General features: G+C 36.9%; 2 protein-coding genes across 6 annotated transcripts in view; one reads left to right on the forward strand and one right to left on the reverse strand.

Moving 5' to 3' along the window:
• trpt1 (tRNA phosphotransferase 1) overlaps nucleotides 1-6,715 on the reverse strand; it is a 22,652-nt gene extending 15,937 nt beyond the window's left edge. The window contains exons 1-3 of one of the 4 annotated variants that reach the window (XM_039760711.1): nucleotides 6,628-6,715; nucleotides 5,485-5,609; nucleotides 3,479-3,560 (exon numbers count right to left, since the gene is read on the reverse strand). In XM_039760711.1, the coding sequence (XP_039616645.1) occupies nucleotides 3,479-3,560; nucleotides 5,485-5,556 (154 nt within the window). In that variant the 5' untranslated portion in view covers nucleotides 5,557-5,609; nucleotides 6,628-6,715. Of the gene's footprint in view, nucleotides 1-3,478; nucleotides 3,561-5,484; nucleotides 5,610-6,444; nucleotides 6,514-6,555 lie in introns of those variants that run through there. The other 3 variants (XM_039760713.1, XM_039760712.1, XM_039760714.1) reach the window with 3 other exon arrangements.
• On the forward strand, nucleotides 4,344-23,503 carry zbtb3 (zinc finger and BTB domain containing 3). Of its 2 annotated transcripts, none has more exons than XM_039760710.1 (2): nucleotides 4,344-4,374; nucleotides 17,802-23,503. In XM_039760710.1, the coding sequence occupies exon 2, from the start codon at nucleotides 17,852-17,854 to the stop codon at nucleotides 19,691-19,693; it is 1,842 nt and encodes a 613-aa protein (XP_039616644.1). In that variant the 5' UTR covers nucleotides 4,344-4,374; nucleotides 17,802-17,851; the 3' UTR covers nucleotides 19,694-23,503. The 2 variants fall into 2 exon arrangements, with proteins under 2 accessions (XP_039616644.1, XP_039616643.1); XM_039760709.1 differs by lacking the exon at nucleotides 4,344-4,374 and adding an exon at nucleotides 6,886-6,974.
• Nucleotides 23,504-26,134: the final 2,631 nt, after the last annotated feature.

Consider the following 26,134-nt stretch of genomic DNA (forward strand, 5'->3'; position numbering starts at 1 on the left):
GAGAGTACAAAACACCAAAGAAACTTGATACCTGAAAAGGGCACAATGCAATGCCTCAGCAAAAAAACTGAGGCTGAATTATCTCTTATTACCTTCAAGTGACTGCTCCATTATTAGTAGCAGCATATGTGAATGAACCAGAATTTGGCTCTAATATTAACTGGAAAGTGGGAGAACAATTAACAACCTTTAATAGGACACGTTTCGTGCTTGAGGATTTGCGTGAGACCAAGACCAGAAGTTCAAAAAGGAGCCAAACGATGGAGTTCAAAGGAGTATCAAGAGGTCAAAACCAGGACAGCAACCAGAATCAAATGAATCAAGCAATGGAACAAGACTAGGATAAGGTCAAAGTCAGAAACAAAGTTGAAACACAGTCCAAACAACAAAGCCTACTTGGAATGAAGCCTGCTACCACTAAGAAGTTGAAAAGTATTTTGTACTTCAAATTTATATATCATCAGCACGACAATCGCAGTCAAAGGTGTTGTATAAATAAAAAAATATGATGGTAAGCAAAATCAAATTTTTAGATTTTAAAATGTGAAATTAACCTTACAAATCAAATATTCAAATGTAAAAACCCAAGTTTGGGCAAAATCACAAAATATAAAAACAGCAATATACTCCACAACTAAAAGAAACAAACAGTAATTATGAAATAAAAGTGTCATGAGCTTGACAATTCCTTAGTATAAAAAGTCCTGAAAATACTAAAAACCGCAGCTAGTAATGACAAGGGCCACCTAAAATCTTTATAAATAAAAAGATTTAGTTTTTAAAAATGCTCTGATCAAAAGTAAGCTTTGTGGAGCACAAAAGGCAAAATGCATCACCTGCAAATACAAAAGAAATCCAAGGCAAACAAGTCTAAATCACAAATGCAAATAATGGACAAAAAACAGCACAGATTTCAAAATCCAGAAAAAGCACAAGAGTAAACATAAGAGAACTCCCCACACCACAAGGGCATTCAGATGAACCGCAAAGGACTGAGGGTTGTTCCCACTTAAATTGGACTGAGGGCAGTCCCTCAGTGATGGACATGTGGCCCTGCATCCTGAGTAGCCACCAACAAAACATAAGATACATAAACATATACAAACTAAATAGTCAACAATATTAACATCAAGAAAAGACTTAAAAATTATCAAAAAAGTCATTAAATATTAATTTGAACTCCAGCTAGGAGAGGAACCCTGGATGAAATAATACAGCCAGGTGACTAACAGAAAAAATAAACACTTATTATTGCATCTGTTTTTTACACTGATGGCTCATGTAATTCGTAAAGTATTTCTGAAAAAACATAAATGGCAACAGTAAGTAGGATAAAACAAAACCGTGTTAATGTATGTTGTTTGCAAATAATTTTATTTTATGCAATAGAATTGAGTATTGAGAATTGAGCAGCAGAACAGGGTAATTACATTTAAAAGAAGGAAAATATTAGAGCAAAATAAATGAACTGAAATAGAATCCATAATTTTTAAATTAATATTAGTATTTCAGTTTGGGGACAGAGGATTTTGGCAAAACGCAGGTACTATATATACTGTAACTCACTCATCTAATGTGGCTGCAACATAAGATCACAAACATTTATGCATTAAAATTTAAGCATGACAGTTATCAGAAACATTTTAGGTGAAAATATTTACTGGGAAAAAAAATACTAATAACACAAGTGTGTACATAATTAAAAATCTTAAAATATGTGAAAATAAACATATGGAAGATTAGACATGCAACCATGAATCCTTCTCTTCTAAACCTCTGTTCTAAAATAAGAGGAGCATGTCCAGAAACAGAAAATGGTATTATAACTGCAAAATCTGACAGAAAGTAGCAACTTATAATCAATAATAATCAATTTGTAAATAACAATAATGTACTTTTGACAAAAAGCAATATGTTCACAAACATGGTGGACAAAATCTGCTTTGGGCTGATAAGTTAAAGGTCAAGTTTATTGTAAAGTAAAATTCTTACTTGAATGTGTGACCAACACATAACTGATCCAAAATAAAATGTAAAATTAACAAGGTTGTTTTAGATATTATTTGATACCCTATTTAAAGATTTAATTACAGTTAACATCTCCTTACATGTTTATAGATCTCAAACTGGGAATTAAATTGAGAGTATTGGCTATAAACTCTTTATTGTCACAAACAGGCACATATATGTGAGCCAAAATTATTTTGGTTTCATTCAGCTTCCCTACCATGTTAGTACAGCACCCTTTATAACTGCTCAGCAACTACAAAAGGCATTGCTTTATTCCCACTCCTGTCATCTTCTTATTAATGTTAGAGTAAGAAATGTGACCATCTCTAAATCCTGATTAAGACACATTTAATGATGAGCAAAGTGGGAAGAAGTATAATATCTAGATTAAGTATGTGCTCATGTATATTTATATTTTTGGGTCAGATACAATCTCATTACTGAGATTTTTTTTCAGAGAATTTTAATGAGCGATGGAGATTACTTTTAAAGGGGTAGTTCTGAGAGGGGTCAGATAAGTAGAGGTTAAACACTAAAGTCACAGACAAGCTGAGTAATTCAAAGTCCAAACAAAACTTGAGAATGAAAAATGTGCATTGGCCAAAATCTAAATTTCTTTTTCCCTATAGATTGCTCTGAAACAGAATTCTCTTGTAAGGTTTTACCTATACTTTTTACTTTACAAAATTTGGTTGCCACTTACCATGTGGTTCCATTTTAAACAAATAAGAAAAAAACCTTCATGTTACATAGTGCATAGCTCTTGAAACATAGTGACACAGTGTCATATGAACAAACTGAAAAGACAAATTCCCATGAAAAGACAAAACAACAAATGGGCAAATACAAGTTATCTATATTTTAATGTTTAAATAGTGACATATGTACACTTTTTCCCTTACAGAGCCATGTGGTAAAGAGCAAATAAAACTGAACCTGAACTGTATGAAATAGTTTTTCCATACCTGCAAGAAACTACAAATGTTATGTTGTCAGTGGGACTAAACTTAACTTGTGAAAGCCAACCTACATTGTCAATATTTCAAAAATAAACAACCCTATCTTACATTGATTTTATAATTATTACCCCACAAAACAATATAACACAATAAAACTCACTATTTTGCTATTATTTCTATGAATTAACAAATGATTTACCTATGGCAATTTAAGAGATTTCACCATTGGCACCTGCAAATAGTTCTCCACCTCTACATCTAAAGCTGTAGGCACTTTCACCCATTGCCCTCTCTTCTTAAAAGCCCATACTCTACTACACAATACATTCCTCCAACAACCAATTAAGTACCAGAGTGCAGCTAATGAAATGAAAACCAAAAGATACTGTTTCCCTGGAATGATTCACTGTTTGACTATCGGCTACTGTTCTGTAGGTAGCAAAGTCCTACTGACACAAATTTATTTTTCCTTAAGTTGCAGGAAAGTGAATTCATATGTCCCTACTCACCTGGGTTCATGTTCAGTCCCACCTCTGCTGCCCCATGCCTTAATACAAAGGACAAAGCTTTAGACAACTTAACGTCAGGGTCCTACGGTACAAGAAGAAAAAGTAATGATTGAATTTATTTGACATGCTAGAGCAAAATTGATGCTGTAGCCCTAATGTACTGATATCAATTCACCCATTCATTTTTGAACCCACTTAAACCACATTTGTGTCTGCATCAGGGCTGGGGTCAGCAATTTAAAACTGGAAAGGATTCCAGTCCATTACAGGGCACACGTATGAATACACCCAAGATAACTGATAAGGGGATAATGTACAGTTAAAAAATTAACCTATGTAGGCTGTCCTTGGACTTCTCATTAAGCTTATTATATAAGTTGTTAACCAATGACCATCAACAGTCAAAGGCAATTGCTTAATTAGAAACCAATACCTGCCAATCTGAGGCCTTATTTAATTTTATGGCTTGCTAGTCTGCAACGTAAGGTTCTTATATCATAGATGTCTTCCTTTGCAAGGATATCATCCAAATGATTTGAAGCTTAAAACGTTTGATTTTCAGTCTGTCACATTTTTCCATTAAGTATTTTATTAAATCAAACAATGCATGATGAACCCACAGAGATGTAAATGGAAACAAGTTAGATGGAGAACTGCTGGTTGCTTTGTCATTTACATCTTATTGTTAATAAGGAGCCATTAAACAGTAAATGCAGCTCTTTAAGATTGAAATAAGCAATTAAAGGTGGGGAACCTTTACAAACGACCACTAAAATGAAGCATCAAAATGTCACTTAAGCAAAAAGTGCTTCATCAGCAATAATTGACTTCTCATAAAGAAACTGAATTGGAACAAAAACCTGCAGCCATTGTGGCTCTCCAGGACCTGGTCAAAGGTAAACCTAAAGAAAATATGGTTCTCCATTTTCTATCTTATAAGCATCTACATTATGTTCCTCTAAACCATGTAGGCAGCATAACAACAGATTTTACAGGAATAAACTTACTTATTTTTCTTGAGAATTAAATTGTAAACAGCAATTTACTACTAGTCTGTGTTACCAGTTTAAGTCTAAGCAACTAAAAATTAATGTGTCTGAACAATAATATCAGCATATAAGTAACTTACTTTCAGTTGTCCAAATCTGAGTTCCTAGTTAGTCATGCCACTGGTTTCCCAGCTTTCATGCATAACTAACAACTGACATGTGCTTGTTCTTCCATATTCATGCTATGTTTAAATATTAAGTTTTACTTTTTTAAAGCTCCATCTAAACAAGATTCCTCAATTGATTAACACAGTTTGTTTATTTTGTGTATTTTTCACTTAGATAGCCCTGCTAACGAATGTAGGACCACATTATTATTTTTCTATTATTATGTTCTCAAAATACCGTATAGCCTTTTACAATAACCAATTAATTTCCCTGCTGTCTACTCTGATCCTTCTCCATAAACTCAAATAGGCACAAATACTACACATGATTTCAACAGCTCAAGACATTTTCATAAAAATGGTCAATCTAATGTATAAGATTTGTATACAGATTTGATATTTGATGAACAGCATGTTACTGTCTACGACCATGTTCTCTACAGCAGCTAGGAAAAGTTGCTACCTTTGGTTTTTTCTCCCTAGCCTCAATATGTCTCATTACACATAGGACCAGGAACCCTGTTGGGTCATTCTGTTATCCTAATGGAGCATTAAATGTTTCTGCTCATGTTATACCTCTCTTTAATGGTGGTACTTTTGTTAAATGCCACGCCTCTTATCTAAGATGTACCATCCCTTAGCAGCCCCACACCCCCTCCCCTCATTAGCATACACAGACATTTCCTTGCTGCATCCAGTCTGTCTCTCTCTCTCTGTCCTCATATTCAGATCCAGGATTACACTCAGCCCTGTGCCAGGCTGGTGACACCCTTTTCCCCAAGCTACCCCTTCTTGCCTGCCAGACATGCTGTTACAACCCTAGTGTTTTCAAGTAAGCCAAAATACTCACCTGTTCTCGATTTCTGTGTTGCCATCTGCCTCTTCCTCTGCTTCGACCTCTACCTGGTTCACCTTGGCTCATTTCTCCAATTTGGGCCGCCACTGTATGATCACCATCTCAAAGGGCAAAGGCCACTATAAAATAAAGGATAAAAATGATTTTAATGCAATGCCATATACTGGTATAACAGTTTATGTATTTTATATATTTCAAAAATATTTTTTGTTACCTAAATACATTAGTATACCACAGGCAAGATTTTTAACCGAAACCAGACAGTGTACAGAAACAATTGAGAAGGTTAAAAGGATCGTACAATACATTATATAGCACGACATGTCAAGCAGACATCAAGGAAGGTTTAGTATAAGCTTCATTACATGTGAGGCCTCACCAGGACTACTGTGGGTGCGGTTTTGATCTACAAAAAAACAAGACATTGCAGCTCTGGCGTACAGTGAAGATGGACCATGCTGATTCTGAGACTGTAAGGTTTGAGCTATGAGGGGAAAAATGTAAGAGCTGAATCTTTTCAGGTCAACAAGATATTTAGTTCATCTTGTGCGTTTAAAATTATGACGGGGATTAGTACATTGCAGCCCAGCTGTTACTTTAAAATATGTCCACGGGGGTACAGATGCAAACAGACTAAACTGATTTTTTGCTTTTATCACAGTTAAAGGAAGTTATTAAAACACTTTAAATTTAAAGATGTTAACTGCAGATGTACCAGTGGGTGTTTACGCTTAATAAAACACAGAAGACATCATACCCAGTTGCATTAAACAATGCCTTAACTTTAACAATCTACTGTACATAAATCAATAAAAACAGTGGAAACATTAGTCCACTATAAAACACTGAACGCTGCGGTTAAAATCAGAAATTTAACCATAACCCGACAAAGATCGTTTGACAGATTTACAACCAGAAATACAAGTACAATATAGCTTATGCGGTAAACGATACCCTTGGCGTCGATTCGAAAAACCGAAGGAGCCCTATAACCAGGCTAACGCTCTTTCCGAATTTTAACAGAATTAATATGCTGGTCAGCTGTGTTTGCATGATTTAGCTAACCTCAGACTAACATACACGGCGATTTTCAAGAGAACCTTGAGTGACAGTGAACACAGGGCACTTCTTACGTACGTGGGACCCAACAAATAGACTTTCTGGAGATATGAGAGATTCACTGTTGACATCGCTAAGAACCCAAGGCGCGTGTCAGACAGTTTTCCAGTCGGAAATGTTATACCAAAGCACCAGCAGAGGAACGAGTTTTTTTAAACTACAGTTCCCAAAATACACTGCGAACCGCCTTCCTCTCCTAGTGTGGTCGGCTGAACATTTGATAGACAAGGGTGGTGACCACTCAGCAAAAAGTAAAAAGAATTGCAGGCCGCTTGTTGACTTTTAGATTGAAACACCAAATGCTGGGCGGGTTTTATGTAATTTTGCCCGGAAGAGGAGTGCAGAGGTTCCAGCTGTTAAACTCGGTGAGTGTCTGCAGGTTGAAGCATGTATTAAAGATGTTGTTCGTCGTAATATTTTAAACACTTTCTTTGTGAAAGCGTTAATTTTATCGTTTTCTATGCGTGAAGTGTGTGTGTGTTGTGACAGCCGTGGTTAGCGTCTTGAACGTACTAAGGCCTCTTCTCTCTATGCAAACAGACACCGTTGTATGATTTCTGAATTCGGGTTCCCAGAAACCTTTCACAATGTACTGTAAATTCGTTCGGTATCGGCTCCTTGAGATTATTTTATCAAGAATCCGGGTGTACAGAACAGCTTCTCGAAACAGAACAAACGGCAATGCGTCTTCAACATGCAGTGCAAGTGACATCCAGATTGTGTGTTCAGTTCCATTCATAGTTAAACATGTAACACTTTAAATAACTGAGTACAGTGTGGTTGCATTTGCGCGTCGTTTTGCTTTCCAGGTATATGTACATTTCATACAGTAGAATGCGATAGCACCAATAGTCTTTCATGTATGCGGTGGTTCCCAAGAGAGTCACCAGGCAGTATCGTCTATGCATGCTGGTTTTCATCATTATTTTACGGACCACAGTTGTACGGTACGGGATATCCTACCTTCATTGAGCCAACCCCTGGAAAGTCCAACCCTTAAAATGCCTGTCACAAATGTCCAGTCTTTGACAGCATGGATTACAGGGGGAAAGTTCATGTGAGCAGAGGCAGGCATTGTAAATCCTAAACGTTTGATGTGAGAAGCTAGTGCACCTTACTACATCCCTGCCTGTCCCATCGCAGAATAATGATAGTTACTGGGTGATGCTTGCACGTTATTATTATTTGTATTTATTTAAATTGCAAATGGCCTTTGATTGTTCTTTTTTACTCCCATATCTGAAAAGCATGCATTTTGTGTTAATTTGCCCAATATAATTAAAGGTGTTTTGGCAAATGGGGCAGTCTTAACGTATGGACACAATGACCTCTGGCCAGGGGCCCACAATGTTTCTTATGCGTATGTATTTTTCTCTTTTGTTATCAAAACTGGGGCCCCAGCGTTCTACTTTGCCTGGGGGCCTATGATGCTGGTAAGATGGCCCTCATGGCAAAATTGAGTAACTGAAGCAAACCTATGCAAACATGGAGGGGATCTGCAGACTATACAGTGTTTTGTATTTATCAATACACTTCTAGTACACACTGGGGTAATAAAATGCCACCTACTCAATTATTTATCATATGTGGGATGTTGTGCATTATGTATTTTTATGGTTGCCTGAATGTTTATTTCCCATACTATAGATTTAAAAATGTTCATTTTTAATATGGTGAGAAGTTAAGCAAAATGACACCTTTTATTCCCTAACTAGAAAGATTACAATATGCAAGCTTTTGAGGCAACTCAGGCCCCTTCTTCAGGCAATTTTCAGTATGAAGTTCTTGTTTAACACAAATAGGTGCTACTCTCCCAAATATTATATGTATATTGTATGTTTACATCTGATATCCATAATTCATTTTTAACCTGCTTACTCTGTTCAGGTTCATGTTTTGCTCCCAGTATACCTTAAATTAATTAAATCAGTTTGATACTGTTGCATATCTGTGGTTATTATTTATTGTCATTGTTTTGTTTGGTGATCACTGTTCTCTGCACTTCATTACTTTACTATATACTGTGTTGCTCCTGCATGTTTGAGCTTTCTACACCAACAAGACTGGCACAAATACTGTAGTATCATGATTATGAGTAAAAGTAAAAGAAAGGTTGTGTATCCATATATCTTATGTATTGTTGCAATTTCTTGGACTTTCTGATCTATGTATACAGTGGCATAAGATTGTAACAGAAAAGGAGTTCAAGTTCAAGATGTTAATATTTTAATGAAAAGACCCTACCCAAGAGTAAAATGTAAACTCTCCCACTTTCTTTGCAATTTCTAAGTAATGTTGATTGTAAGAATACAAAGAAAGTCTTGAAGTACATGGCTGCAATAAAATATAAATAGCAAAAATAACAATTAAACCCTGAACAACAATAAATGAACACCCCTTCTACTCACCGCCATGTATACAGCATTACAACACAATCCTAGAAAAGAAAAGCTCACTAATTTCAAATTGCCCTCCTGTGGTCAAAGATTAATATATGACAGTATAAAACAAATGAAGTTAGGTCCATGTACAGTTTGTTAAGTGGAAACTCCTGATTGAAAGTAAAAACAAGGCTTATAGCAGTTTTTGAAAGCACCCTGTGGTGTGACCTCCTCCAAAAACCCTGTTATTTGTCCTGCAATCATTGAAATATCACTTTTATAATTTGTCTTTTAAAATAACTAGACATCTGAAATGTATATTATATTGATTCTAAGTCATATACACACTAACAAATACTGAAACATGCACTGCCAAGTGCATTGGCACACCATGCAGCATCATTGCTTTTGGTTTATTAGCCAACCCTCTTTTCACTAAGTTGAGAACTATTGGGTTACTCAAGTATTCCCTGTCATTTTCTAAAGAAACATCAAGAAAAACGTTACATGTGTTCATCAGACTTTTTAGAGATTTATAAAATCATAGCAAAAGCAAAATGTATTATACAACAGTCCATTGTAAAGCAATCAGTTTACAAGAGTAGAGAAACTAAATTGCATCATGATTGTAATCTTAATATAGACATTTTTCAAAGACATATCGCAGGACAACAAAAAAAAATTACATAATGAATGTCCAAAAGACTGCGGTGGGCTGGCGCCCTGCCCGGGGTTTGTTTCCTGCCTTGCGCCCTGTGTTAGCTGGGATTGGCTTCAGCAGACCCCTGTGACCCTGTAGTTAGGATATAGCGGGTTGGATAATGGATGGATGGATGTCCAAAACAACTTTAGGAAAACATCAGAAAATCTCCTGTACTGCCTAGCTGTAGATGGTGTTTGTATATACTTCAGCATAACAAAACAAAGAAAATATCACTGGCAATTATTAGATGGTAGAAGAAGAAAAACAACATGATTGCTCAAGTAATCAATGGAAAAAGCCATTTTAAATGGTATAGATAAATGTAAAATTAAACTATCTGAACACAACAAAAAATTGCACGTTTTATGAAAACTTTGCTCAAAAATAGTCTCACCCCCAACCTGACAACGGATTGGCCACTTTGAGAATGCAATGTTATGTCAGCTTTTTTTGCCTAGAGACTTGGATAACTCACCCACTGTTGACTCCAGATTTGTGCTGTTCTGGTAGAGAGCATTGGGTCTTGTGTTAATAAGTTTAAGTTGTGCCAAACATTTGTCCTCCAGCAAGATAAAGATTCTGATTATTTCAATAGGTCTACAAAGAAATGGACTGAGAGAGAATTTTCATTTTTTGGAATATCTGAATGAAAGTCCTGTATCTGAAAAAATTATTATGAGGTATGAAGCAGGTCATTCATTTAATACAGTCATTGAATCTGGAGCAATCAATGTAGTTTTGTATGAAAGAATGGGCAATTAGTCGTTAAAGCACATTACTAACCTAAACCTACGTTGGCAATGATTACTAAATTAAAAGATGCACTTGTTTTGAACACAGCAAACTCCCTTTTCAAGGTAATTTCACACCTTAAACCCTGTTTTGCCAAGCTGAAGCCCACCTCAACCTTTAATTGTTTTAAGAAGGACTGTGAATTTGTGTATATAGTACATCCTCGAAATTCACGGGGGTTATGTTCCTAGAGCACCCGCGAATTGTGAAATACCACTAATTATGGATGTGGTTGAAAAATGCCTACTTCTATAGCTTAAACCCTAAATATGCTCCCAAAACACTTTAATTTTATTTCAGCCTCTGCTTAATACATCCATCCATCAATTATCCAACCCACTATATCCTAACTACAGGGTCACGGGGGTCTGCTGGAGCCAATCCCAGCCAACACATGGCGCAAGGCCACCACAGAGCTTAATACATTACCTAAAAAAAAAAAAATGTAAAGGTAAACTCATATACTGTACAGTACTGCACTGATATGTCACCAGCAGTATTAGAATGTAAAATACCGATGTTACCACTATATCTACTGTAATTCATGCAAGTGTGTTTTCATTGCCAAAAGCCTTAGACAGTCCAGGGCGTTTCGGCGGCATCTTGGGGCTTTAACCCTTAAACTGCCACATACTTGGGGGTTAATGCATCCCTGGATGCCAAATACTTTTTTGCTGCACTTTTTAAGTAAATGTCACAATTCACAAAGAAAATTTTAATGGAACACATTTTTTTTTCATGCAAAGAGCATCACTGATCATTTTACACACTGCTAATGAACTGTAAAAACTATATAAAAAACTACTGGAACAATATGTGCAAGGTGCAACTGACAACATTGATGAAATTCAGTAAATCACCGAACCAACTGTGCTTGAACTGGCTGCACACAAACACACAGAGGTAAACTCTGACGCTGGCAGGCTAGTGCAGCGGCTCAATCCCAGAGACATTGAGGCTGCGGTGCTGCAGGGGTCGGCAGTGGTCATGAACTGGCTGCTCAACGAATGTATGGCACTGACTGATCAGCTCTGGCGTGCTGGTAAATTGCACTGAGAACAACAATACCCGGTTGCGGAGTTCAATGAATGTGCGTCGCCGAATATACTCAACTTCTACGTGCTGGCAAATGGCACTGGGAAACCACTATAACTGGTTGCGGCGGTTTAAGGATTAAGAAGAACAAAACGGAAAACATACAGTAAGAACACTCAGCTGGAGATGCGTCACAGGGCAGCAGTCAATCAGCAGCAAGGAGAAATGAATAAAGCTGTAGTGGTCCAGTGCCACTATGATTCACACTGTCAAGAAGACGGTGATTTATTTATTTTTATGGTGAAGATTTCAGGGACGCACCCAGCCTTGACCTGACCTGCACGTACTCGCAAACAGAGACAAAAAAAAAGCAAACCGGTAATCAGACAGCAAATAAAGAATGTAATGAAAATAAATGAAAACAATGATACCACCCCTGTTCTACTTACGGCGATTATACATTAAATATATTAAATACAAAAAAGCACCAACAAAGCACACAGTAAAGTCCTTGAAAAATGGCAACGGATGAAATGCAATGATGAAGATACTGTAGATAGTCCAGAGAGCCGCATGTTGAATGGGAATGTAAAGATAGTTCTTCTGGTAGTTTCTGAAATGGTGAAGATGGGTGGACGGGTTCAGGAGTGCTCCTTTCTTTGCAGGATGGTAATGAATCCACTTTCAGTCCTCATGTACACAGGCAGACGGCAAACAATCCAGGCCCCAACCACGAAACGATCCAGGACAAAATGAGTACAGGTAACCCAACAGAAGGTAGGCAGAGAGACATGAATTTGAAACACAAATTACAAAAACCTTTGTTTTCTTTTGGTCACCGGCCCCCTTTTTAAAAGCCGTACTGACATTCTTTGACCCCAACAGCCCCTGCACCATCAGCAGAAGTCCAATCGGAGCCACTGCGGGGACTGCTGGGAGTTACAGTTTCAAATTCTAGTAGAGTACAATGCTCTCAGATTGGCTACTTTCACCATCCCTAGCTGCGTTTTCCTCTATGGTTGCTTCCTGTTCTCTCTACAGTGCAGTATTGCCACGAAAAAAGCCATAAAAAATTGCGGAGGATATTTGCGTTTTCCGCTAACAATTATTAGATAGGTTCTAAGGAAAATTCCGCAAACCCTGAACCAGGTCTTCATTTATTTACTACATTATGAAAGACAGTTTAAAGTAACGTGTGTGTGCAGTGTATTATGCTAAAAGTACAAAAAAAAAAAAAGAATTTATATCACCAACAATGAAGAAAGGAAAAAAGCAATGATATAAAATAATGTCATCTGTGGTATGGGGTTCTTTTAGTTGTCTTGTCCTTTATGTGTATTTAGTATATTGTAACATTACTGGCCGTTTTTATTAGGTACCCATTGACTGCTTTATAAATGCTGTTCAGATGGTGCTGTTTGCAGCAAGTAAACATGTATAAATAAATCATGTGTTCTTAATTCAGAAGAAGGATTGGAAAAACATTGCTAGGTTTGGTAAATTCCAGTTTTTGCTAATTTGTGTTCCTGGAAGGAATAGAATATGACAAAAACCCAATGATACTATATGTCCATCCTGCCAGGTGTCAGAAATGCAGGTTGACAGTGTTTATTGGTTTGTGATGTGCTTCCATGGCACATACTGCTTTTGTTTGTATGAGTAAAACAATATTTTTTTAAAATATATAAGTATTGTTGTAGGTAAGGTGCATTTAGTTTTGGGACTGATATACCCATCTGCATATGACTTTTATCCTCAAGGTTGTTTTCCATGCCACAATGAACATGACGGAAAATTCATCTTAATACAGTGGCCTGCCTATTCAATTTGGGTGCTTTTAAAAGCACCAGTTCTCTGTTGAGTCAGTGCGCCTAATAAAGTGACCACTCGGTATATTTTAAGGCTTTAATTATAATAAATAATCATTAATTTAACGAGAATATATTTATTTGTGTATGCATGTATATAATACTGATAATGTATAGCTAATGTTTTGGTCTGTTTAAAACGTTTCACAAATGATCTCTGGGGTTCATAACTACTTAATATGTGGTTAAGCAAATGGCAGTTGACGTATAAAAAAATAAATAAAAGTTCATTAATATACATACTAATAAAATATGTACAAAATATTTATTCATAATATATATGGAATACAAAAATAAATAAAATGCTTCTCATAATTACAAGCTGCCATATTGTTTCATTTTCTTCTGTAACGTACCTATGTGAAACAAGGCTTATTAAAAAAGTAGTTTTCACATTTCTCTAACAAATAATACATACGCAATCAATTAATTGGTACTCACAGTTAAACATTAAAAATGTAAAAATATTAAAATGTAAATATACCTGCACTTACAGGTTATAACGATTATTAATCAACTGCACTACAGCTTTTTTTTTTTTTTTACTATTAAAGTACTACTATAGTTATACATGTGGGTTTTCTTTCTTCAGTGTATCAGCTAGACATTAATAATTCTTGAGCTGTAATTATAAATATGTATTACTATATTAATAATTCAGTATTTGTTTCTTACCAAAATGTATACTGTGTGACACCAAGCAACAAATAAACACTGTATATAATCCTTTAAAAAGGCCACAAATGTGTCAAATAAGTTGATTATCAAGAGGACACAAGACTAAATTGGTTTATAAGTAAAAGACACATTTTGCTGTTAAGCTAACATTAGCATTGTTAACTGAGCAGCTATTTCAAATTCATCTTTATCTTTTCTTTCTCCAATTGAAAATATACACTGCTGCACTTAAAACAAGCGCACTGTCCAAAACCAAACAGGGTCCATTTTAATTTAAAGGACAAAATAAAAAAAGGTATGAATTCACTAAAGTGGCGTTTCTTGTTGTTTGTCTAATTACACAGGACAACTTTTCTAATCCCTTTTCCTCAGTTTATTACTCCACTTTCTTTTGAATGCTAATATTTCAATTGTCTCGCTCTCTCTTTTGTAAAACAAAGGGATTTGTTTACACTACAGGTAGTTCGCTGTGTGAGATGTGAGCCAGCTCAATTACTGTACTTTCTTGCATAAAGGAGCACTGCAAGTAAATTACTGTAATGCCTATAAAAGCAGGGGCTGAAAAGATCAGTTTTTGTGATCGTCCAATCTAATTTAGATCAGCAGCCAATTGATTGGAGTATCTCTAGCTATGAGCAAAAAAAAAAACACATTCAGTTGACCAGGTACACTATACAGATGGTTTTTGAACTGATATTTAAAGATGAATACAGTTCCCATTGACAAGAAAACTTCTTTAAATTGTTCAGTTTTTTTAAGTAATCATGTAAACATGCATAAATATTTTCAGAAGCATGTTCCTTGTAAATACAGTTCTATAATGCTACTGATGGTGTTTCTGTCATATTTGATCTCCTATGAATTTATTTAATTTTTGGTTAAGCATAGCAAAAGCACTTCTTCAGCTTAGTTCAGATGTGTCTATTAGTAGAATGTTTTTCTCTGAGTTCATGTGGCATCTCTTTCTCACCTTCTCTCTGTACATTGTTCTACCAATGGAAGACTGTTAAATGCTACAAAAGCTGTAGGAATTCACTCAATGCTAAATATGCAAGTGCAGGGACCAAAATGACATGTAGAAGTTGCCCTTGAATTGTTCAGAATATAATGCCAAAGATTAGAAAATGTTTATACTGCAGTACTATTCTTATATCAAAGTCACTTATTATAACTATACACTGTTAATGTTGGGTATGAAACATCAGTTAATTACCATTAAAAACACAGTGAGTTGCACTGCTGCTTTACAGCTCTCAGGAGTGTTCTGTCAGTATGGGTTTTCTTGAGGTACTCCAGCTCCTGCCACATGCCAAAGATAAGTCTTTTAGGTTTGTTAGCCCCATTTTTGTGAGCATGCCCTGCAATATAGCCTAAAGGGTCGAGGTCCTGCCTTCTGCCTAGATTTACTAGAATGTGTGCTAGTTTTTCTTGACCATGGAAAAGCAAACTCAGAACATGTGTGGATTGATGAATCTTTTGGTGGACAGGAGTAAAAAATACCTATAGTACTACATAGTAGGTAAAAGTTTTTCCAAGCAGAAAATAATTTTAGTGATATAATTGTGTTGCTGTAATATTTTGCTGATTTCTTTTTTATAAAAAAAAATAATGATTAGCCAACATCTGTCTGTTTTGTTTGATTAAGATGATTTTAGGAGTGGGCATAAAAGTTTTAGTTATGACTTTCATTTTTTGTGTAACTCAGAAATTAATTTGTAAAATAGGGTTTCGTGTTCAGTTACCGTTTCATTAATGAGATCAAGCATTTTGAACAAACACAAGTGAAAATGACAAAATGACAGCCAATACTATGTATCAATGTATCAATCAACATTTGCACATCTGTTTGCTTAACATAAACTAGTTTCATTTATTTTACAGTCCTACAAACTGACAAGTTATGCCACAGTTCAGTAACCTGAAAGGCAAGGCTAAAACAAACTTTAAAAAAAAAAAAAAAATCCTAGGAAAAATAAAACTGAGAATAGGAGCAGAGAAAATATAACTTCTAATTAATAATAATAATAATAATAATAATAATGATAATAATAAAGAGTATATGCCTGCTGTGACTGCCAAGTAAGATGTTTTCTACTTAAATCTTCTACCTTTTTCGGTCATGCTGGTGTGTGTGTTCAGACTATAGTGTATGTTTATATGTATTTATCTATTTCATTATGTATTTATTTATTTAAAGGGATTCTGTAAAAAGCCACATTCCCCTCAGGATTATCAATATAATCTGTACACAAAATAACATTGTCAGTAAATATTAGAACAATGTAGAGGCCTCATGATGGTGCAGTGCTTTGAGTTGCTGCTTCACAGTCCCACAGTTCTAAATGTTTTTTTTTTCTGAGTACTAAATGTCAATGATGTAATGGTTAGATTCATTAGCAGCTTTAAATTATGTGTTTAAGTAGGGGTGTGTGCATGAGTATACTCTACAGTTGACTGGTGTCACAAGGAGATTCTAGTAAAGAACTTGTTCCATTGCTGTCAGAATAGTCTACAGGTGCCATAATCCTGAACTGAATTAAGTGTTGTTGATGGTGGATGAATAATAACCAAGAGAAGTTTTGGTATTAATGCCTACTGTATCATGTTTTGCATCTGTTGATCATACTGTACCTCAATCTATGGGTTCATAACCCCACCATGAAATGATCATACAGTTAACCTCTCCTCCCAAATTCCAGTCTCTGCAGTGTAAGTGAGAACAAATAAAGTAATTTCCAGACTGCACAGTTAAAATCTTATCATCTGATTATGAAAACAGTTTTATTTTATTCCCAAACAGTTAAACTGGAAATTGTTTAATTCTACTCAGACACATTACTAAAAATCTATTTAAATTGCTTGCATGACTATGTTTAATAAGGAAGTCAGCTGTAGTCTCTATATAAATGGTTTCTTTTTTAGTTTCTGTGTGTTTCAATCCCCTGTTTCTGAAAATCATTTGTTCTGATATGACATTTAATAGAACTATATCCATTTGTCAGTATGTTGAGTTTATTACACAACATGTTTAATAAAAGATGGGTGTACAATTGTACCTTTGTATGTTAATTTTCTTGTAAACTCAAAATTATCTTCATGTCAACTTTTAATAAAAAAAAGTCTAAGCAACTGAGTTAAAGATAATAATTGGTCACTTTTTAAGAGGTGGGTTGCAAACATGATTGTTGGTCAAAACAGTGTATGACTGCAATATTCTTCCATACATTTAAGTAAGGAGTAACTTTTTACCATTCACGAGTTAGGCCTGTTGCAGATTTTTTTATAATTGTCAGCAAACCTCATGTGGCCTCCAAAGTTAATACTGTTATTCACTTTTTAAGTATATCTTTTAAGTATATCTATCATCAGGCATGTACTTAAGTATATCTATTAATAAAATCCATTCATCTATTTTCTAATACAGTCAGAGATTTAAATATATACCGTGTACATCCAGAAGATTGATATAGCCCGTTTCAGATAGGTCTTTCTTAATCCAGGATTTGAGTGTGCTTAATTAAATGCTGTGTCCCACTCCACTAATTTTTATCAATGCTTTTATTCTGCAGGGATAAGTATAACTAGTGGAGTTACATTGGCATCAAGTGTACATGTTTTTACCTAGCTGCCCTTTTGCTTCATGGTATTCAATAAACTGGTGCATGCTCCAAGCCTTGCAAATGTAATAGGTTATAACAAATTGTTGCTGACTATATACTGTGTTTTCCTTTTCAGTGTGATGCCTTCTCCCTCACCGCTCTTGAAGACAAGGAGTACTTTTAATCATGGAGTTCCCCAACCATAGCCGTCAGCTTCTAGAAAGCCTACGGGAACAGAGGCAGCAAGGATTCCTGTGTGACTGCACTATACTCGTTGGCTCCAATAAATATCTTGCCCACCGAGCAGTCCTTGCTTCCTGCAGTACTTTCTTCCACATGTTCTACACTGAACAGCTAGACAAACGTGATGTAGTGCGAATCAATAGTGAGATTGTTACTCCTTCTGCCTTTGGACTCTTGCTTGACTTCATGTATGATGGCAAATTGCTGCTGACCAATACCCCAGCAGAAGATGTATTAGCTGCTGCCAGCTATCTACATATGAATGACATTGTACGTGTGTGCAAACGCAAGCTGCAAGGACGGGGGCTGGCAGAGGCAGACAGCACACGTAAAGAGGATGACTCTTTTGTTGACAGAGAAGTTGTTGTTGTAAATGGTGTAGGAGAAGGCACACATCCTTGCACTCCTAGGCTAACAGATAGAAAAATGCCTGCAGTTGATGGCAGGGTGCCTGTTCTGGAGGTAAACCATTGTTCTGAAGATGAAAAAGAAGGTAGACGAATTTTGGGGCCCTGTGAAATTAAAAACTCTTCAGCCAGAGGACTTGGCTCTCCTGTTGGTACTAGAGAACTTCAGGTTTCTGGGCTGTCTTGCTCAGACATGGCAGACACAACACAGCCAGGGATGGATGCTGTTCTTCCACCTGCTCGAGTACAAGTCTTGAATGAACACCCATCCTGCTTCCCCATCTGTGCAAGTGCTCGGTCTCAGACTTGTGCACAACCTGCAACACCTCAAGCACAAACAGAATCCACATTGGCCAGTCCCTGCAGCTCAACTGAAATTGTGCAACATCAGCAGTGTATTCAAAACCAGGCACAAGCTTCTGCCAGCCTCTCTCCTTCTTCCCTCAGTGTCTCTCAGATACCACCATTTCCGCACAGCAGTCAAAGTGTTCCAAGCACTACTTCCATACAGCACCAGCATCAATGTAAATCCCAAGACCCCTCCACCTTCATTCAGAGAGGAGCCAGTATCCAGCAGCAGAGATGTCCAGATCATCGACCTCATCTCACTGTCATGGCTTTAGCAAATGACAGACTCTCTGAGGAGAGACTGGAAGAGGAGGAAAAAGAGGAAGATGATGAAGATGAAGAAAGTATTGACAGTCAAGAGAGGGACATGGTAAAAGTGAAAGTTGAAGCTATCATAATTTCTGATGAGGAGTTGGAGGACATGGAAGAGAGCATGGAGAGCATATTTCAAGGCTGTCGATCAGAAATTGGACAAAGCAGTGGCAATGGAGAGAACCTGAGTCTTGGTGGGCTGGACTCTGGAGTTGGAGGTGATGGTGGTAGGAGTGGAGTGGGAAATAGTGAGGACAGTTTAACCCCTCAACCTTCTCAACCCCATCACTTTCTACCCCACCACCATGACCCTTTGAGCTTTTCCCATTCTCAGACACACGCTTCCACCATAACTCAGTCACCTACTTGTGGAAACTCTGGTACAGCAGCACCTTCTGTTTCTTTTCCCAGCCTCCTCAGCAACTCCCAACAGCATATTTTGGCCTCCAGTGAGCAAATTTACTTCCATGACATTCATGACTCCTTGGGTTCTTATGTGGAAGATGTTCCCACATGCCGCACTTGTGGCAAGACCTTTTCATGCGCCTACACCTTACGGCGACATGCTATTGTGCATACCCGTGAGAGGCCTTATGAGTGTCGCTACTGTTACCGCAGCTATACACAGTCTGGAGACCTCTACCGACACATCCGTAAAGTGCATAGTGAGGGTCTGCCACCAAAAAGAGGCAAGATTGATAATGAAAATGGCACGTAAAAAAAAAAAAAAACTGCCCATAAGGTGGATGGAAGATTCCCCACTCTTTATCAAGGTTTACAGCTAAATGTACATTAAAACACAATTTATTGAAAACTTAACAGCTGGTTGTAACAAGGCCTTTGGTGGTGGTGACTTTGAGGCAATACTCAGATATAGTGCTTCTCGAATGGTGAGCCATATCGCAGTATTGTCCAAATGCACCCCTGATTGTTAACCAAATTAAGCTGATAGGAATAGTTATAGATGTGCATACAGTTTGTGGCCTGTGGTATAAGAATAAGGTTGTGAAGATGGTCTTCCCCATTGTGGAACACTTGAGATGCCAGTTTAGATATAAAAGGAACCAGCCAGCTAATATTCATACTTTATTTTGACCTTTTATAAAGGCAGTGATATTGTAGAGACATATCATGTGAAGAACTTAGTTTGTTTAACTGTAACACAGATTTAGACATTTTTGCGGACTATACCAGCTTGACAGCACCAGCTGCCACAGGTTGACAAATTCATGAATTCCTTTCAGTCAGCCAACAAGCACTTGGGTCATTTCGGTGTGCTGACAGGGAACACATTGGTTAAGGCAAGGATTTACAAAGGTATGCCAACAACCCCCCACAAAGAAGTGATCAATGACAACACTTGAACTTGCACCTCTTTTACACAACAGACCTCTTCCTGAAACTGGAGGGTGTCCATAGGACATTAAGTGCTTCACCCTGCGGTGAATGCGGAGTATGGGTGGGTTACAGTCACTATTGATAATGTCACATGCTAGACAAGCACTGTAGCAAATAAAGAATGCTTTTATATCATTTGACACTGCTAGACATCAGAAACAAAATACTTAGATGACCGGTTTTTAAAGAGTACTATGTACGCTGCACTTCAAGTTAGGGATTTTAATGGTTAGCTATTACTTGATTAATGTACATTTAAAGTTTAAACCAAACATTCTTATTAAGTACATGGTTACATTTGTATTGGGAAATGTATCTGCCTTGCTTCATTCCAGTGTCCAATGTAGGCTTACTTTGATACTTTGAGACATGGTGTTCAATTAGATAGATTAATAAGGGCAGTATTTAAGCTTTATGTCAGATTGTTTTACATCTAGAAAGAGATGTTTACTGCAGCCTCTGTAATACTGTGCCGAAATACAGAAAGCAGCATTTCTACCATGTATCACATATACAAAACAATAATGTCGCTTGTGGGATCAGATAACAGTAACCTACCACAGCATTTCCCAATTTGTATGCCACATGCAGATCTGCTGCAACCGACCCTGGATTAAAATAAGCCTCACCATCAAAACCCTGTGCTCCAATGATCGTGCTCAATTCACAGCAGCAGGATCGCAGATCACAACCGATCCTGGAAAACTTCCCCATCCCATGCTCTGACAATCTTGCACGATTCATCAAGGAGGAAAAGTTGACGATTTAACTTGATTCATCTAACTCTCTGATGATTGAGTGGGACCGACTCCCGCTTTAATGGTTGCACTTGATTCACTGAGGGGGACCATCCCTCTTCCCCTGCTTAGATGATCACACTAAATTCACAGAGATGGACACCCCCACCTTGCCATGTGTCACAAACACACTGGCATGTCAAAACCTGGGTTGCAACACCACAGCAGTTGGGAAAAGCAGTGTTCTACCATCATTAGGAAAATTGATAACTGGTAGTCATAAGAAATCACACTGAGGGCACTTAAACTGATAGAACAAGACATCATTTTAAGCAGTGAGGGTTAATCGCTAAAGCTTTCAGCCAGTAATCAGTTATCTTGAGCCAGGGTACCTGATTTGGCAGCCTTTTTTTTTTTAAAAATTACATTTACTGACTGATACAATGGCCAATAAACACACTCATAATTGACTTTGGAGGACAGTCCAAATGATCTGCAACTATAGAAATGAAGAGTAAAAGATGAAATCCGGGGTTTTGTATGCAAATGTTTCAGTCAAATCTACAGTTAATAAGTCTGCTGTGAACCAAACTGCTGACATGTAAACGTGGGGACTCCAAGACAAAGAGGTTTTACGTTTTCATGATAAAACACAAACCTTTGGCATTGCACTACACAACACATCCTGTAGCCCTCATTTACATAATCTTGTAGGATTATGGACAGTCATGGCGCATGCTCATGGCCACCGTTGGTGTAGTGTGACATCCCCAGTCAATCTGTCGTAGCAGTTTGGCACTTTTAAGTCATAGGGGTGTGTGTATGTAAGAGAAAGCTGACAACCAATGAGCACTCCTTGTTACTGCATGGAATGAAGGAAAGCAGTTGTTTTAGACTGAAAACAGAAGTGAGGCTTGTTTCCCCACTTTTATGTTTGTTGTGCTACAGCAGAATGACAAATGCAAGCTGAACTTGCCTTACCCGTAAAACCTTCGTACATATATGGTTTCTCTTAGTCAACATGTTAATCTGCTGTCAAAATAAAGCAAGCTTGTGATACTTTAAAAGTTTAAAACTGTGCTGAGAAGTCATGAGGCAAGTGTATAATCTGTCATCCATTACAGAGTTTTAGTCATCTAATCTGACATTCTTAAGGCGATGACATGCAACAGCTACAGTCGCTAAATTCAAAATACTTTCTGAATTAATTGTCTTGTATTGTGCCGTCTGCCTTAGTTTTGCTTTTAAACTCCAAGTCACAGTCAATGATTGATTTAACATATATCTTAACTGTGGTGAGAGACTACCTCAGCATAACTTGAACATTAATGGTACGAAGTGTGGTTTTGGTTTATGAAATGTGATTAGAGTTTACAGATATATGCTACTTTTGTGGGTCATTTGAATAAGTGTATAGCATGATTTTTTTTAATGTAGACATACCAAGATTTGATCTTCATTTGAACAGTATTTTTAGGTAAATGTGATGTAATTGAAAAAATGAAAATTTGACTTTGCAGTAATGGGCGACTTTATGTTTAGCTTCAATTGTCTGACCGATAAGTCTCACATTATCCTCAAGCACCCTCTGGTACAATGAAGAATTCATAGTGATGAGCTAGGCAAAACCCAGCAAAGCAGAACCAAACCATAACATCTCCACCTCCATGCCTTACAGTTCTTCTGTCTTCGGTTTTCAACAAACATGCCCTGTGGTACTGTGGCCAGATAACTCTGTCTTTGTCTCTTCTGTCCTGAGCACAATGTTCCAGATGGCTTGGTCTTTGCTCGGATGTTCTTGCTGAACAGCAAAGGGGTTCCTCTGGCATACTTCCCATGTAGATCTAATTTGTGCAGCCTATTCCTAATAGTGGACTATTGCACTTTGATATCAACAGTGGCATGAGCAACCTGTAATCCCTCATGCTGAAATTCTGGGGTTCTTGGAGACTTCTTTCAGTGTCTTGCATTCTGTTCTAGGGCTGAATTTGCTGTGGTGGCCTGGTCTGGATAAGCTGTCAGTTGTTTGTAATGTTCTACAATTGTACATGATCTTCCTGGCAGTGGAATAGTTAATTTCTATTTGTTGGAGATCTTTTTAAATCCCTTCCCAGATTCGTAAGCAACTATTGCCTTCTTTCTGAATATTGATATAGGCATGGTGATCATACACTTCAATAGCAAAAAGCCAACCAAACCAAATATCTAAGGTTTAAATAAGATAGGGCCAGACAAGATCCTCTCTAATGGTGTTCTAATTTTAGGTATTTGAGGTAGTGATAAATATGCATATGAAAATTGCTTTTATGTTTATTCAAATTATGCAGTGGATTACAAAATGTGTGATGTTTGTTATATTGTGTCACCTTTTTTATAAATATTATTTAAATGAAGATCAAATCTGATATGTCCACATATTTAAAAAAAGAAAAAACATTTCATGGGATGCACATACTTTTTCACATAACTATGTGAGTGAAATTCAGCTGCTGTACAAGAAATTCCCTGACCTCTCGTTTTATGACAGATTAATTCTGTTCAGCCAATTTGTTGGCAAGTATAAGTATAAGCACTGAAGAAAAAACAGTGGTAGCATGAAACACAAATGTCCATTGATACACCAGTCACAGAGTCTGCTAAATGAGTATTTAGATTGTAAGTTTTCAAAAGTATCTGAATTACTAATAATACTTGCAGATCACATTGAATCTTAATTTTTATTGCAATCTCTGTATCCAGTTTAGGGCTAGAGAAGCCAGAGCCTATTCCTGAGGCAGGAACCAATCAGAATCTAGAGAAATAATAAAAAGATCCAGTAATAAACTGGTTGGTGTTTCCTATTAAATAAACTGAATTTTAAAAGATTTTTGCTAATCACCGCACCAAACAGTGCTGACCTGTTGTATGTTGGTCAGAAATGAAAGTAAGAATTTCACTGTAACCTGTAAACAGGATGATGCAGGTTCTATTTCTTGTTTATTGAGCCAACAGTGCCCTGATGGGGACCTGAACACATTAATATGACTTTGAGCTGTTTCCCTAGTCTACTGTGTATATTTTTCTCACATTATATCTGGCTAATGATCTTTAGTCTTTACCTTCGCACCCTGCTGTCACTTTCATCATTTGCTCAGTGACTCTCAAACAAACTAGAGTTTTTAATCTTGAAGTGACTTCAGTGTTGCACAGAAAGAACACAATGGGATGACAGCTCTAAACTCATTAGGATGATGCAAGCAAATAGAAAGCACAGGTTTGAATTCTTAAGCAAGTGGCAGATTTAAGTTCTTGCTAGAGCAAGATATGTCAAAAACCCTATTCAGACGGGATTAGTTTTACAACACATTGAGGGGTAAAGTAACTATTACTGGAGAACCTCGGTAATTTTAGTCTTGTCCGTATCACTCACATCAGTAAATTTTTAAAGACTGTGCATTCATGTTTCAGTAAAGATTATGGAACCTTTTATCTTCTATAAAAAGTATGTAAAATTTAACCCCAGGTTAATCTAGTCACATGGGAATCAACATTTCATTAAATTTCCATCATTTGTAGGATTCAGATTACGGAAGTCCACAAGTAATAATTACTTTACCCAGCACCAGAAGTGGGGGGAAAAAAAAAAAAAAAACTGGCAGATTCCTTGTTGTGCATGCTGAATAATGGGTGGGCTAGTGGTGTCCTCGCAGAGGTCCGAAAGTTCACTGTTATACACACACCGTAACTATTGTTAGAGAGTAAGGTGTGAATCAGCCCACCTTAACCCTTTCAATTCTGCTCTATTATTTTGGTCCCACCTAAGGAACCAAACAATAATGCGAATTTTCTTTAAAACTGTATCCGCAGTGCTATAATGAAAGTGCAGTGTTTCGCCATTCAAATGCCATAATGCAGACCACTTTACCTTGTTGCAATGTTTTTCTTTTTCGCTCAAAGATGACTGAATTTTTGTGTCACAGCAACACCTGTCCCCATGACTTTCTCAGTTGTCCTGATTGAATTGCATACAACTATTGTCTGCTAAATGAGAGTGCCGTGTTATCTTTCATATGATAACAAATTCCACTTTCTGTGTTTTCCGCTTCCTATATTTCATCATTTTTTTGTTGTAAAGATGTTTTTGAATCTTGCAACTATTAATGTTGTAATTTGGATGCATAGTATAATTTATTTACTACCCATTTGTATATATTCTGACAGAGTAAGATGATACATATGCCATGGGTCTTCAATAATGGATATGTATGCTATGGATACTTATATGAAAACAGTAAAAACGGAGAAAAAGAATCCTTTTTTTTATATTGCTTCAAAACAGTAAAAAATTTGAGATACAACTTGTAAATATTTCATAACAATTGTATCTCAGACTGTTGTTGTAGTGTTTTGGAAGCTTAGTCCAAAAGCAGTGCAAATAGGAATAACAGTCAAATTGCATTTTCTGATAAAAACGTTATTGACTTTTGCAACTTATTCTGCTGCAACATTGGAACAATAAAACAATGTTGAGGAGAACAGGCCATTCAGCCCAAGAAAGCCTGCTAGTCCCATCCCCTTAGTTCTTCTAAAATAAGTCAAATTTTGAAAGTCCCTAAAGGCTTACTGTCTGCCACACTACCTGGTAGCTTATTCCAAGTGTCTATCCTTCTCTGTGTAAAGAAAAACTTCCTAATGTTTGTGGGAAATTTCCCCTTAACAAGTTTCTAACCATGCCCCCGTGTTTTTGATGAACTCATTTAAAAATAACAGTCTCGATCCACTGTACTAATTCCATTTTTTAATTTAAACATGTCAATTATGTTACCTCTTAATCTTCTTTTGTTCAGCTCTTTTACTCTTTCTTCATACTTCATCCCCTGTAGCCCTGAAATCAGCCTAGTCGCTCTTCTCCGGACCTTCTCTAGCACTGCTATGTCCTTTTTGTAGCCTGAAGACCAAAACTGCACACAGTACTCCAGATAAGGCCACACCAGTGCATTATAAAGCTTGAGCAGAACCTCCTTGGCCTTGTACTCCACACATCA

This window comes from Polypterus senegalus, chromosome 8, assembly GCF_016835505.1.
Source record: "Polypterus senegalus isolate Bchr_013 chromosome 8, ASM1683550v1, whole genome shotgun sequence".
Lineage (NCBI taxonomy): Eukaryota > Metazoa > Chordata > Cladistia > Polypteriformes > Polypteridae > Polypterus > Polypterus senegalus.